The following is a 14,700-nucleotide window of genomic DNA, read 5'->3' as shown; positions in this document are numbered from 1 at the left end:
CGCCATCTTGGACCAGAACAGACCCTGCGTCTTTTGATCTGCCAGACTTTACAAGCTTTGACCAAGCCACATAAAAAGTTTTCAGATAACTCACTCCTCCCTGGCTTCTATGCACCGGCTTCCTCCCCACTGACCTCAGCCAGGCTGTGGGGAAGGACGGGATCCGACTTGGCAAGGAAGGGGCAAAGCCAGCCCCTACAGACCATGAGGTCCCAGAGGGCCTGTCCCTCCCACACTCTGCTGTCCTCAAGCCTGTGGTGGCAGCCGTCTCAAGTCTGAGGGGCCCTGTCTCCTATCTGACTGGGATGACAGCCGTGGCATTCGTTAGGAGCCCTTGGTTGTGCATGACAAAAAACACCAATAAAAAATTATTGGCACCTGTAACCCAATCAGGGGAGGTAGTATCTGTCACACTGGGTCTTGGGGCCTGTACTATCTTCCTAATGCTGCTGCAAGAAAATGACCACAAACTCCGTGGCTCAAAACAGTGCAGATTTATCCTCTCATGCTCTAGAGATTGGAAGCCTGGGTTGGCTCAGCTAGTTTCTCTGCTCAGGATCTTACAAGGTCAAAAGCAAGGTGATTGCCATCTGGGCTCTTATTGGGAGGCTCTGGGAAAAATCTGCTTCTGAGCTCATTCAGCCTTGGGGCAGAATACAGGTGCTTGTGGCTGTGGGACTGACGTCCTCGTATCCTTGCTGCTGGCTGTCAGCTGGGGACTTTGGCTGGGGGCTGGCCTTGGCCCCCGGAGACCCCACTCTGGTCTCTGGGCTGCAAGGGGCTCCCTAGATTTCAGAGCCAGTACAGGCATATGCCAAATCTCGCTGAGGCCCAGAAGCTCCCCAACTTTGCTTTCTACTGCCTGTAGAAAGGTTCTCTACTTCCAAGGGCCCTTGTGATTAGATCAGGCCCATCTGGTAACAGACTAATCACCCTGTTTCAAGGTCCATAAACTTACATCTGCATCCTTCTTGCCTGTCATTACCCAGATAATGACAGAGTCACAGGTTCTGGGGATTAGGGTGTGCGTATCTTTAAGGAAGGGGCTCTATTTTGCGGACAAGCAGGCCTCTAGAACCATGGTTCTGGCCCCATTAGACTCTGTTTCTGTTTCGCTCTGTGGGTGGTTTGTCCTCTCCTGCTGATGAGTGAAGGGGGCATGGGGTGCACATGACACATTGCCCAAAATGTTGAGTTGCACCCTCAAAATCCCCACAGTCAGAAGGGAGGTGCCCCTCTCCTCGTTCCACTGTGAAACTCCTGAAGGGACAGCCCTCATTGGCCCAGTGCAGGTCATAGGCTCATCCCCGGGACTGAGCCCACCCTTGGGCCAAGAAGAGGCTTCAGGGATGGTGACAGGCCCAGCCTGGTTGTGAGCTCACCCCAAAACTAAATGGGGACGTCTGTCACCAAAAGAAGGGATGGGTGCTGGGCATAAAACCCAGAACTGCTTTTGTGCCCATCATCACGTGCGGCAGACTCGAGGAACCCTTCAGGTTGCCTGGCTCGGCCACCATGAGGTCGTCCCATGCCATCCCATGAGGTACACTCGGTTACCAACCCTCTTCCCCCGAGACTGCGGTCCGACTCCACTGTTCACCAGCAGGCTGAGCTTTCTCTGCACCTCAGCTGTTCCCTTGGTAAAATGGGAATGAGAACAGTCTGTGCTTAGAGTGTTTGGCACAGGGGAAGGGGCAGCCAGGAGGAGGTGTGAGGAGGCCTGTGACCAGAAGCCGAGCGTCGCAGGCCCCTCTGGCTCTCCTGCCCCAGTGGTAGGGACACCAGGCCCTCCGGCTTCCCAGCAGACACAGGCAGGCGCAGGGCTGCCCAGAATGCACCTGGCCAGGCTCTGGGCCATGAAAAGGCAGCCATTCAAGGCTGGCTTGGACAGGAGCCGGGTGACGAGAGACAGGGAGCCCTGTGCTCCGGAGAGGAAGGAGGCCTCTGCGTGGCCTCCCCGTGGGGCCGTGCTGCCAGGCTGGGAGGGCAGGCAGGCTCTGGGGAAGGGGAGGTGCCGGGGAAGGAAGACTAAGCTAGTGTTTGAGGCCGAGGGGCTGAAAGGAGGCAGTGTGTGCCCAAGCAGACCGCCTGGCGGGTGGGGATGTGAGTCACTGGTGGCCAGGGGGGAGGGGCCGCCCAGCTGCCCAGGACAAGGGGGCACGACGCCCACCTGTGTGTGAATGCATGTCAGTGTGCATTCCAACATGTGTGCTGGGGGCGGGGCTGGGGCTTTGCACAACTGGCTGGGATGCCTCGCTGGGAGAGGCACATCCAGTCATCCTCCGAATATGACCGAGGCAAGACGGCGGTCCGGCCAGGGTCTCCTCCAGGTGGCCGATGCAAGCGATTCTTTCCCCGGGCTATTCAACAGATAGGTGTCAGTGCCTCCCCTCCCCGCCCCTGTGCTGCCAGGGAAACAGGGCTTTCTCCTGCTCTTCATCGTGTCCAGTTTGGTGGGACAGATGGAGGAGGGACAGACAGATGTGATGCCAGCCAAGAGAGGGGACATTTGAGCTGGGTTTTGAAAGATGAACAAAAATTCACTCAGTTCAGAAGGAGGGATGCATTTGAGCGAAAGGCTGGATCTCAGGAAATGGGAGAAGGCAGGATGGCTGGAAAGGGGTTGGGGGTAGATGTGGGTGGTATCTAGGGCCTGTGGGCAGTGCCCAGAGGCTCCTGGAGGTAGGGATGGGCACAGACTTGAGGACCCTGGGGCAGATCAAAAGAGGCCATTTGTGGATACTCTAGAACCTGCCTAGTCCCGAGCCTGTTCCCAGGGGCCCGTCAGGTAGGGTTTTGCTGGTAGCAGATGAGGTGGTCAGGGAAGGCCCCTCCTGCCTGGGGAAAACCTTGGGCCTGTGTGTGAATGTGGGTGAAGGTATGTGTCTTTCTAGGTATGTCTCTCTGTGTGCTGAGTATCTGTGTATGTATGACCGTGGGTATGTCTAAGGGCGTGTGTGTGTATGTGCGTGTGTGTGTGCATGTGCTCGCACATCTCTAGAAATGTGAATCTCTGTGGGGGGTGTCTATATCTTCTGGGTGTACGTGCATCTTGTGTGTGTATAAATATGAGTGTGATGTGTGCATGTCCCTGAATTCACATGCTTCTGAGGGAATGTGTCTGTGTGTAGGAGTGTCATGTGTGTGTGTGTGTGTATGTGTGTGTGTTCCTGGGTCTGTGTCATCCATATGCTGGGGTTGCTCTGCTATGAGTTTGCATTTGTCCGTGTCTATGAAAGAAAGTGTGTGTTTCTCTGTGTGTGTGTCTCCCACACCCTTCTGATGGGAGCCTGGGTGTGGCCCAACTGGCCTGGTGAGAGCATCTGCCCGTCCTGCCTAGCCTCCCCTCTCCTACTTCTCCCAAGACTGCCCAGATCCTTGTTCCTGGGCCTTGCTGAACTCTGGCTCCTCTTTCCAGCTGCTCAGCTCTACCTTCACCTGACTGGCTCCCACACCCCCAAAGCTATGGGTGGCCTTGGCTGCCCCCAGACCAACCAGCAGAGGCCCAAACAAAGGAAAAGGGCCAGAGAGTGGTCAGCCCTCCACTGGCCAACCTTGGGGTGCCTCCCATCCAGGAGAGAAGATTTGTCAGGAAAACATGTGGGAATATTTCCCACACAGCCACCCACCCCTTTCTTCTTCCTTCTGGGGCTCTTGGTCTTAGGGCTTTGTTTTGGAGGGCAATTTCAAGGACCAGTGGGGATTTGGCATGAGTGGGGGGACTGGCCCTGCGTCCCTTCCCCTGCTTTCTTGATCACAGCAGCGGCCTTTGAGGGATCAGCCCCCTCCAGGGAGTTTCTGTGGGACGGCTAGTCTCAGGGCCCTGCCCCAACCAGCACAGGGAACACCCAGGCCTAGCCAGTCATCATACCCAGACACGAGTACCAGCCCAGGTCTGGCCACGTGACTGAGGCAAGACCAATGAGAGTCTTTTCTCTGGGAATTGAGAAGTTCGGAGGAAAAAATCTCTTTCCTCTTGGACCCTCAAGATGGAGTGATAGATGCCCGAGGCCATCAGCACACCTGCTCTTCTCCTCCTCATGGACGGAGCCTCTGGCTGTAGAAGAGCCAAGAGATAGGTGGACTATCCAGGGGCATGGGTTGTGGAGAGAGAACAAGAGAGAGCAAGAGACAAGGGTTTCCTGTCACAGGACCAAATACATTTATTTTGCTTGAGCTGCTGTGAGTCAGGCTTCTGTCACTCACACCTGGTAGAGCCCTAGATAATTCTTGCATCAGGATTGACAGGCACCTGCACTTGGGTGCACAGAAACCCCTTGCCTGAGGCTAAACACTCCTCACTGTCTCTCCCCCAGAGGCTGTGCCACTTTTTCCTTCTCTTGCCAACCTCACAAACCCGCCCCTGCTTCCTCAGCTGCCAACTGCTTGACTGGGAAAGTGAATTTGTCACCTCTCCCCCACTCTGTCCCCACTTTCCTCCATAGCTGCTTCCCAATCCTGTCCCTTCTCTGCCCCTTGCCCACTGCTGACCAAAAGAGCTGGAATGGGAGGGCTCAGCGCCAGCAGATCCCAGACCTTCCTCCATCTTCCCACCTCTCTGCTAGCTTCCTCTTGGTCTCTCTCCTTCTTCTTGGCGCTGTGTCCTCCTGACTGGGCAGTTCTTCCCAGGGTGCCCTGCAAGGGGGTCATTCTCTGCAGGGGAGGTGGGGGGCATCCCTGACCCAGAGGTCAGAGTAGATGGCAGGCCTCCCCCGACAGTTCCTCACCAGACGGCCGGTTACAATGAAATCAGTGCTACCCCACTTAAAGCCTCAGTTCTGAGCACGAAACAGATTTCCCACCAGAGTCTCACTCTCCGTCCTATGCGGGAAAGCTTCTCTCTGGGTGGATTCGAGGCCGTGATGGATAAAGACGGGGCAACCCTCCAGTCAGGTCATTGTGTGGGACATCCAGGACCAGTGAGAGAAAGTTCCGGACCCAAGGTACTGCTCTGTTGGGTTGCTGGACTGGTTCAGGGAGAGGGAGCTGTGCAGTCTTTCTTGCCAAGCACACATCTTCAGGGACACTCTTTTCCCTAAAGAGGGACTTCTGACACTCCACTGCCAATGAATAGGCCCTCTGCGAGTGTAGATGGCCATGCAGTGAAGCCCCAGCCATGGCTGCCCAAGTCTTGTAACTGCCCTGGAGTGTAGGCGTCTCCTCAGGGTCTTTAAATACCAAACTTGAGTTCTGTCCCACACTCACCAACATGGTGGGTCTGCTCTGACATGACTACAGCCAACAGCAAATCTCTACCTCTCGGCCACCACCCGGCTCACACCTGGCATCCCAGTGCTCTGGGCCCCAGTCAGCCCCACTCTGGCCTGTCAAAGGCTGACCCGGGGCAACCTCTGGCCTTCCAGACGTCTCCCCACAGCCACCCACCCCCAGGCCACCCCTTCCCCGTGAAAGCCCACACTGTGTTAGGGTCAAAGCAGCAGGATCTGGATTCCAACCCATTCTCAGGGTGGTGGGGCAGCTCTAAGAGAAAATGGGGCGAGGGATGGAGAGAGGGACAGGGGACAGGAACAAGGGAGCAGGGATAGAAAGGGGGAGAGAAGGTGCCCAGGAGGTGTGGGGAAGGTGGGGACACTGAGCGGTGGGGAGCGTCTAGGCAGAAGGAGAGTTCCCTCTCCCAGGGCAGCCCATCAGCCTGAGAGGAAGAGGGGATAACCAGTGCCAGGGACCTCTAAGCCACCAGGGCTTGGGACTGGTGGCCTACCCAGCTACTCTTCCTGTTCCTCCGCCCTCCCTCCAGGCTCCAGACCCTCCTCTCCTGACTCCCAACCCACCCCCCATTTCCCCCACCTCCTGGGATGCGAGGGCCTGCCCTTATGGGCAGGGATGAATTCCAGCCCCACCACCCCAGTCCTCAGGGCCCTTGCTCAACCACCCCAGCTAGGGCTAGAGATAATAATGAGCAGGAATCCACTGGGCTCTGCCTGCAGGCGGGATAGGTGGCAGGAGCCAGACCGGCGCTCCTGATAGGACAGGGCCCTGCCGAGCACCCTGCGGAGGGGGGAACCTGTCAGAGTGACAGTGAAAGCAGCCCAGGGTCCCGCCTGGCCCCCACATGCCCCACCCCCACACCGCAGTCAGGGGCTGAGTACTTAATTTTCATCCATTTGCCCAGGTCCAGATCAAATGAGCCCATGAGGACAACCAGCTCCTCTCAGGGGACCCAATTCCCCCAGTAAACACTCAGCTGGCTGTTAGTGGCTTCCCCCTTTTACCTTCTTGTCCTGGTGGGTTCTGGGGCCCCTCGCCTGGGCCAAATGTTGACAATCAACATCAACAGCAGCCCACCTCTCCTAACGCCACCATGTAGGAGACACTAATCTACGCACTTTGAGTGCATCATCCCACGTCACCCTGTAGCGGCAGGAAACTGAGGTCTCGAGGGGATAAGCCACCTGCCCCTACTGACAGCCCGGAAATGCAGAGCCCTGACCCAACCCCCAGGCCAGCCCAGGCCCCTAGAGGCTCCAGTCTGGGCTCCAAACCCCTTCCTGGGGCAGTGGTGTCTGCTCCTCCCTGGCACCTGAGGAAACCCCAAAGCTTCCAGGTCAGGGGTCAGTGCTGAGGTCCCTTGAGATCCCTTAAGAGGGTCCCTTGAGAGGTCCCCAGCCAGGCAGCCCTGTCCCTCTCTCCAGGCCATGCTTGCAGGGTGAAGGGGGAGAACCCAGAAACCTGGGCAGTGGAGTGGAGTGCCAGGGCCAGCTGGGACAGGTGGCCTATGGGGGTGCAAGTGGCCCTCAGGGGCAGGCAGCAAAGCCAAGGGGGGCTTTTGTCTACTGCTCAGACCTTCCTCCAGGCCTTGTACTTGGAAAGGGCCATTAGAAAGAGCACTGGCCCCAGGGTTCTTCTCTGGAATCTTACAGGGAAGAACTTTCACTTTCCCTGAGCAGAGCCTACAACATCCCAGCAAATTCTTAGTGCATCTTGGGTTTTTCCTCCCCTTCCAAGGGGCCCCTCAGCCTTAAAGAAAGAGTTGAGGAGGGGCGCCTGGGTGGCTCAGTGGGTTAAAGCCTCTGCCTTCAGCTCAGGTCATGATCCCAGGGTCCTGGGATCACCCCCCCCCCACCTCTACCCTCCCCCCCCCCCCCCCCCCCCCCCCCGCATCAGGCTCTCTGCTCAGCAGGGAGCCTGCTTCCCCCTCTTCCTCTGCCTGCCTCTCTGCCTACTTGTGATCTCTGTCTGTCAAACAAATAAATAAAATCTTTAAAATAAAAAGAAAAAGAGTTGAGGAAGCTCCTCACCTCAGGCTTAGGGTCCTGGAGCCCAGCTCCACAGGAGAAGCTTCATTAGGCTTCTACCACTGGCCTCTACATTCAGGGACCTCCTGACCTCCCGAGGCACCTCAACAGGAAAATACCTCCCTGTCACTGCTGTCCTCCAAGGGCTTAGGGCCTGCCTCTGGAGTCAGGCAGGCCTCCTGGCTTTGTTTACTATGATACCTGGCCCACAGGGCTTTCCCACTCTGGGCACCTCTATTTCCTCCTCTGTAAGGTAAGAATAATAAATGTATGTGCCTCTAGGATTAAGTGATTCATGGTTGAGCCTAGAATCAGGCTCTGCATATTGTAACTCTTTGATGAATGCTAGCTTTTATTTCTTGGACTGTGAAATGCTTTCCATTTCAACTCTCTGGGCATTTTTGAGGTCCTCCTATCAGCTCAGTGATGGGACCTGGACCTGGAACAAAACTACAACAGACACATGGACAACTAGCCAGATCAACGGAGGTTTTTACCAGTTAGAGGATTCTGGAAGTCACCTGTATAGAAACACCTACCACCTCAGACCCTGCTGGGCCAAGGTTGTTGTACATCTGCTTGAGCTCACTCCCCAGGAAGGGCTGGGTCCCGCACACATGTAAGCAGATTAATAAAGGCTGAGGACAAAACGGGTTTGAGTGAAATATTTGCTGATGGTTGAAAAGAGAGGAGGTCACAGCCAGGCAAGCCAGCCTTCCCTTAGTAGTGAGGAGGGCCTCGGGCTCGTTTCCAGAGAAGGCTTCCAGAGCTGTGGCTCCTGACACGGGCAGCCCGGCCTCCTGGGGGCCTCTTGCCCCAGGGACATTGCTCCCCCCAGTCCCTCTTCCTGTAGACCAGCCCTAGGTAGCTGGCCCAAGGTCCCCAACAGCTGAATGTAGTAGGGAGGTCTGCCTGGGAAGGGGGGAAAGGAAGAAGGCAAAGGAAAGCAGAAAGGGAAAAGCAAGCCCTGTCCTCCTCTGCCTCCCCCACTACCGAAGAAAAGTCCCGAATGGGACCAGAGGGAGATGGTGGGGACCTGGGGGCCCCTGGAAGGTGGGCGGTGAGTGGTCTCCCGGCTCACAGGCGTCCAGAGGGACGGACGACCACAGGGAAGCTCCGCAGAGCAAACCCAGTAGTCGGGGACGGAAGCAACCCTCGCGGGCTCCGAAGTTTAGACTGGGCCACGCCGGATCGGGCCTCGGGTTCCGCCTCCGCGAAATGGGCCACTGGCCACAGAGGGGAGGGCGGGCGGTGCGGCAGAGGGGTGGGACGGCCGGTCGCGCGGCCGAGGGGTGAGAGGGCGGGAGCGCCGAAAGGGTTAACGCACCTGGGCCGCCGCGGCCCCTCCCGGCCCCTCCTCCGGCCGCGGGGAAGAGGAAAGTCGCGGCGGGGGCGCGGCCGGGCCTTCGCTCCCGCCCGCCTCGTCCCGGTCCCCGCCCGCCGTCCCCGAGCCGCGGCACCCAGAGCTGCGACCCGCGCGCCCCGCTCCGCCGCCGCCCCGGCCCGGGCCGCCATGTCTCTGTGGTGAGTGGGGGCTCGGCCGGGCGGTCGGGCGGGGGGCCAGGGCGGGGGGCGCGGGGACACCCGTCTTCCACCCCCCGAGGTCGGGGGCACTCACGGGCGCGGGGGGCGCCGGGCCGCTGCCGGGGACCGGAGGATGATGCCGCGCTCGGTGCTCCGGGGCTGGCCTCAGTTTCCCGGGACTGACCGGCTCGGCGGCGGCGGCCGGGATGCCCAGCGGGGAGAAGCGCCCGAACCAGCCGGACGGGGCTGGGTGGGGATCCCGCGGGGCCCGTGCGCGCTGCCCTCGCCGGCGGCCCCTCGGCTCCCCCGGGCCCGGGCCCCTCGGCACCCGGTTCCCACGCGGGACTCCGATCTTTGGGGACCCAAGGGCTCTCCGGGAAGCTGGGTCCCGTCCCCCATTCCGAGGACCTCCTGCGTCCTGGGCGACCCCCGTCCTCTACCACACCCGCGAGGGGCTCTCCTTTCTCCAGGGGAGCGAGAGCCTCCGGTCCCCCCACCACTCCCCCTCTCCCTTTCTCCTTCCTCCGCGGCGGGACTTTTGTCCTACAAATGGAGTAGGGCGGTGCAGGTGGACCGGCCTGGAGCGGAGGGACACCTCCGCCGCATCCAACTCCCCTGGGGTGACCCCCCCTCACTTCCTCCAGTCTGGACCTCCCTAACTGGGGGGAAGGGGTGATTCGCTCAAACCCCCAGGAGACCCTGACCCCGGAATAGTCTACTCCCCTTTGGGAGGGTCGAGTTTCCGTTTCCAAACCACCCCACTCCAGCACCTGGGATGACCCAGTCTTCCCCCAACCGCATACATGGGGAATCCCTGGGACCCCATGGGAAAATGTCGGCTCCAGGGGACTCCACATTCACTTGCCCTGGGTGCCTGCACCTTAAACCAGCCAGTCCTGTGGGCCACCCCAGGCTTCTCCGGAGTCCCTGTGACGTACTTTGCAGTCTCTTTCTTCTGTTAGACCGGCCCTGCAGCTCCCCCCTGGGGGTCCGGGCTGTCTCCTTGGCCTGGTCCGGTGAGGCCACATTTCTAGCCTGCCTCTTCTACAATAGCCCCCAGCCCCTGTGTCTCAGCAAGAGAGACCCGGGCTGAAGGCCTGGCCACCTCCAGAGTGTGAGCTGAGGACACAGGGTCCTCGGGAGCCCCCCCTCCCCGCTGCCTCTGCCCTGGGTCTGCCAGCACCTCCTGCAAAAGGCTTTAATTTCTTCTTCTGAAATAGGTGTGGTAGGGGGGTATCTGGGCAAAGAGGGTCCCTGAAAAATAAAATCCGAATGTGTCCCCTTCCCATGTAGAACTGGGGGAACTTCTCTCTCCAAGCGGATGTTAAGACAGTGGGGCCCGGTGTCAGTCGTGCCAGGAGCCGCCTGCCCCCTTCTCAGGCCTCCATCAGCCATGTGGGCAGTTTTGCATTGGGTTGGACGGATGGGATGGAAGGAGAAGGGACAGGCTTCTTCGGGTCCCACGTTAAAGACTGTCCCCAGTGTCCCCCCAGGTTATTGAGCTCCACAGCTGTAGAGCAAGTCCTGTGTCTGCCTCTCCCAATGTTTCCCCCAGCCCAAGTTTCACCCCAAAGCTTCACCCCAGTGGTTCACCAGGTTTGGACAGGGAAATGAAAGCAAACAGGGTGGCTTGCTGGGGTTGGGGAACAAGCAGAAATCTCCACCAGAGGTCGTCCTCAGAGACTCACCGCATTCCCAGGACTACACACCCACTGGGAGCAGGACTCCTGAGATAGTGCTCTCACTCCTTGTTATCCTCATTGAGGGGGAAAAAGAAATCACGGTTTGTAGACTGTAAGGGGGACCCACTCAGAGTCATTTTGCTTATACATGGGTCCGGGGGTCCTGGCAAGGAGGCAGGGCAGGGAGGGAGAGGAAGCAGGCCTCTCCTCTAACCACTGGGGGGTCACATGACTTGAGTCTGTGCCCCCCCCCCCCCAGCTCCCAACAAGTCACAGGGTACTTATCCTTTCCTCTCTCCTCCCTGCCACCCTCTGTCCCCACCCCTCTGTCCCCACCCCACCCCCCCGCCCTGCCCCCAGGAAGAAAACAGTCTACAAGAGCGTGTGCCTGTCCCTGGCCTTGCTTGTGGCCGTAACAGTATTCCAGCGCAGTCTAACCCCCCACCAGTTTCTACAAGAGCCCCCACCGCCCACCCGGGAGCCACAGAAGGCCCAGAACCCCAGTGGACACCTGGTGAACCCCAACAGCTTCTGGAAGAACCCCAAGGATGTGGCTGCACCCACGCCCATGGCCCCGCGAGGGCCCCAGACTTGGGACATCAGCACCACTAACTGCTCAGCCAACGTCAACCTGACCCACCAGCCCTGGTTCCAGGGCCTGGAGCCCCATTTCCGGCAGTTTCTGACCTACCGGCACTGCCGCTACTTCCCCATGCTGCTGAACCACCCGGAGAAGTGCCGTGGCACTGTCTACCTGCTGGTGGTGGTCAAGTCGGTCATCACGCAGCACGACCGCCGCGAGGCCATCCGCCAGACCTGGGGCCTGGAGCAGGAGCTGGGGAGCCGCGGCGCTGTGCGCACCCTCTTCCTGCTGGGCACGGCCTCCAAGCAAGAGGAGCGCGCCCACTACCAGCAGCTGCTGGCCTACGAGGACCGGCTGTACGGCGACATCCTGCAGTGGGACTTCCTGGACAGCTTCTTCAACCTGACCCTCAAGGAGATCCACTTCCTCAAGTGGTTTGACATCTACTGCCCCCACGTCCAGTTCATCTTCAAGGGCGACGACGACGTCTTTGTCAACCCCACCAACCTGCTGGAGTTTCTGGCCGACCGGCAGCCGCAGGAGGACCTGTTCGTGGGTGATGTCCTGCAGCACGCCCGGCCCATCCGCAAGAAAGACAACAAGTACTACATCCCCGGGGTCCTGTACAGCAAGCCCAGCTACCCTCCGTACGCGGGCGGGGGCGGCTTCCTCATGGCCGGCGGCCTGGCCCGGCGCCTGCACCGCGCCTGCGACACGCTGGAGCTGTACCCCATCGACGACGTCTTCCTGGGCATGTGTCTGGAGGTGCTGAGCGTGCAGCCCACGGCCCACGAGGGCTTCAAGACTTTCGGCATCTCCCGGAACCGCAACAGCCGCATGAACAAAGAGCCCTGCTTCTTCCGCTCCATGCTGGTGGTGCACAAGCTGCTGCCGGCGGAGCTGCTGGCCATGTGGGGGCTGGTGCACGGCAACCTCACCTGCGCCCGCAAGCTACAGGTGCTCTGACGGGCTGGAGCTGCAGTGTCCGGGGCAGAGATCGTGGTTCCCTGCCCCCCACCCCGCGCAGGGAGGTGGGGTGGGGGAGCATGGGGCTTTGCGGGCCCCTGGGTGTGATGGGGCGCGGTAAGCCAGAAGGGGCCCTCACTGCGTGGACCTTACCCAGAAAGTAGTCCTTCCCCGCCTGTGGAAGGTCATCTTGGGAGCAAGGTCGGTGGCCTCTGGTAGCCCTCCTAACCTGGGTTCTCTGCTGGGCTCCCTGTGACCTGGGGGGAGGCCCTGGTGACCTCTGAAGGAATCCCGTGCTCAGGTACCCGGGTTAGGCCTGGCCCTGGATGGGACAGGGGTGGCCCTCTCGTCTTCACAGAGAAGATTCTCCACCTCCCATGAAATGCCTCAGTCTCCCCCACGGGCCCAGGCAGCCCTTTCAGGAGAAGCTCAACCCTGTGCAGGCTCACAGGCCCCTCCCCTGCCCCCCCCCCCCCCACACTGCAGCCCAAGCCCCTGGGCCTCCAGGAGATGGAAGCTCGAAAGGCCTTAGGCAACAACTCCCCTCCCCTCCCCCCACGGCCACCACAAGACCTGCCTGGAGTTGCTGCTTGTCTCTGCTCACAGGAGGGTTTGCTCCCGGCTGTGTTCTGTGATGCTTCATCCACCCCATCTGGAAGCGCGGCTGGCCGCCCTGACTACCTCAGCAATGCTCTGAACCTCCCGATGGGCTGCAGCGCCCCCTCCCCAAACCGGGGCCAGAGAGCAGTGCTCCAGCCCCTTCGGTCCTGGTGCTGCCCAGCCCTCCTACAGACAGGTGCGGTGCCCCTGAGGCCTGGCTCCCCACCCGGAAACCAGCCGGTTTGGCCCTGGAGATGGACATTCCTCTATTACTGTGAAGTCTTATTTATGAAGAATTTGGAGGGAGAGAGTGCCAGGCTTGGGGAGATGGTGGTGTTCCTTCTCTCCCTTCCTCATTCCAGCAAGATATCACCTCCGCGGCCATTCACCTCCCACCCAGCGCACCCCCACGCCTGTTCCAGTCCCCCTCCGGAACCCTGCCCTCCCTGCCTGCCTACTTCTCCAGGGCCTGAGCAGACCAGCGTGGGCCCCTGTAAAGGGATGGAGTGAACCCTCAGGCGTCCTTGGGCATGGGCGCAAAAGGACGCCCTCTCACATCAGTGGGGAGGCACCGAGGAAAAGATTGAGGGATCCACTCTACTTTCTCAATAAAAGGGGGCTGGTTTTTTTCTGGTGTGCGACTTTCTGTCACCATCTCCATCAGAGAGAGTCTGGGGCCGGGGTTACCAGAGATTTCTGAAGACACAACTTGTTCCTTGCTTTTGGCCGGTGGGTGCACAAGGACACCTTGAAGAGCTTTAGAGGGATGTGGATGCCAGGATTAAAGCAGACACCACAGGGGCCAGAGTGTGGAGAGCTGCACCCCAGAGGAGACGGTGTAGGGGAGAAACAGGGCAGCTAACCGTGCATTTCCGGGGAGCCTGATGTTACAGTGGGTGGGGGTGGGTTCCCTGATGTCCCTTCAGTCAACCTGGAAGCGTTGACAAACTTGACAAGAAGCACCGAAACAGCAGCTCAGTGGGGTCCAGGGCTGGGAGTCGCAGGGGACTGCCATGTCTGGGGAGCCTTGGCCTAAGTTGCTCACCTCCAGCATGAGGAGAACAGCTATCTCAGAAGAGTCACTGGGGCCAGAGTGAGCAAGCCAGCAGCTCCCTGCCTGTGCCCAGCTCGAGGCATCATGGAGTAGAGCAGATTCCCCCAGATGTCTACACTGGGTCTCTCCTTCAGGGAAGTGAAAGGAAGGGCTGGGTCCTCATATAATCTTAGAGGGCAGAAGGGGGCCTGAGACTAAATGGCAGGGGGTCCAGGGTCAGTGCTGGGTTCAGCTGTGCCCTGAGAGATGAACAGGGAAGCAGAAGGGAGGACTTCTCATACAAAGGCTGGAGGAGGCAGGTGCAAGGCTGAATCGGAAAAGAGCTCCTCCCCATGGGTGGGGGGTCATGGGAGGGTGTTTGGGCCCCGGTGTGAGAAGGGACAGGAGCCCCTGAGGGAGGCAGGGCCTGTGAGACCTTCTGGTTTTCAGGCAGGTGTTCAGACTTGATCCTGAGAGAGCAACGGGGCAAGGAGCAGGGGCCCTGGGTGTGCACCCCCTTCCTCGGGGCTCACTGGGGTGTCTCCAGCTGGGCCCCATGAACTAGGAGCTCTCAGCAGAGAGACTGCACATTCCCAGCATGGAAACTGCCTCAGCCTCAGCACCAGGCCCCATGGGCAGCCTTGCTCCCAAGTCCATTTCAGATCTCAGGGCCCAGACCTGGGCTGACAGAGCTGGCAGAGGGGTGGGGTGCTGGCATTAGCTCCCCTGAAGGAAGGGAGGAAGGTCAGGGAGCCCACCGAAGGCCACCCATGTAACTGGCACCCCCAGCACAGGGTGGAGAGCAGGCTTCAGCCCTGGGCCTGACGCCTCACCTCCGTCTTAAAGGAGGAGTGGCACTCCCATGGTAGACGGGGCAGGACGGTTCCCAGGCCAGGAACATGTGCAACAGCCCAGAAGTGAGTGAGAACACTGGGACATCAGGAGAAGCGCCTGCTGCCTGGTGTGGACAGTGTAGAGATGGCCAGGGATGGGTTGTCCTGGTAAAAAGGTTCGGCTGGCTAAAGCTTAGGATGCCTTCTGCAGGCCCTGAGGACT

The 14,700-nt window shown here is 59.6% G+C and overlaps 1 protein-coding gene across 1 annotated transcript; it reads left to right on the top strand.

Annotated features, from left to right (window-relative positions):
• The first annotated feature begins 7,967 nt into the window (after positions 1 to 7,967).
• B3GNT7 (UDP-GlcNAc:betaGal beta-1,3-N-acetylglucosaminyltransferase 7) lies at positions 7,968 to 13,245 on the top strand. The gene is made up of 2 exons (XM_082690682.1): positions 7,968 to 8,780; positions 10,823 to 13,245. Exons 1-2 carry the CDS (start codon positions 8,266 to 8,268, stop codon positions 12,009 to 12,011), a joined length of 1,704 nt encoding a protein of 567 aa, XP_082546808.1. The 5' UTR covers positions 7,968 to 8,265; the 3' UTR covers positions 12,012 to 13,245.
• The last annotated feature ends 1,455 nt before the right edge of the window (positions 13,246 to 14,700 follow it).

This window comes from Mustela nivalis (genome assembly GCF_964662115.1).
Source record: "Mustela nivalis genome assembly, chromosome: 11".
Taxonomy (NCBI): Eukaryota; Metazoa; Chordata; class Mammalia; order Carnivora; family Mustelidae; genus Mustela; species Mustela nivalis.
The sequence above is the reverse complement of the archived record's forward strand: the minus strand, read 5'-3'. Positions and strand labels throughout refer to the sequence as shown.

What these genes read in the sequence shown, in the direction of transcription:
- B3GNT7 (XM_082690682.1), top strand. Translation starts at nt 8,266, where the DNA reads ATGGGACCAGAGGGAGATGGTGGGGACCTGGGGGCCCCTGGAAGGTGG. An exon ending in CGGGCCGCCATGTCTCTGTG is followed by an intron (nt 8,781 to 10,822) that starts GTGAGTGGGGGC and finishes CCCTGCCCCCAG; the next exon opens with GAAGAAAACAGTCTACAAGA.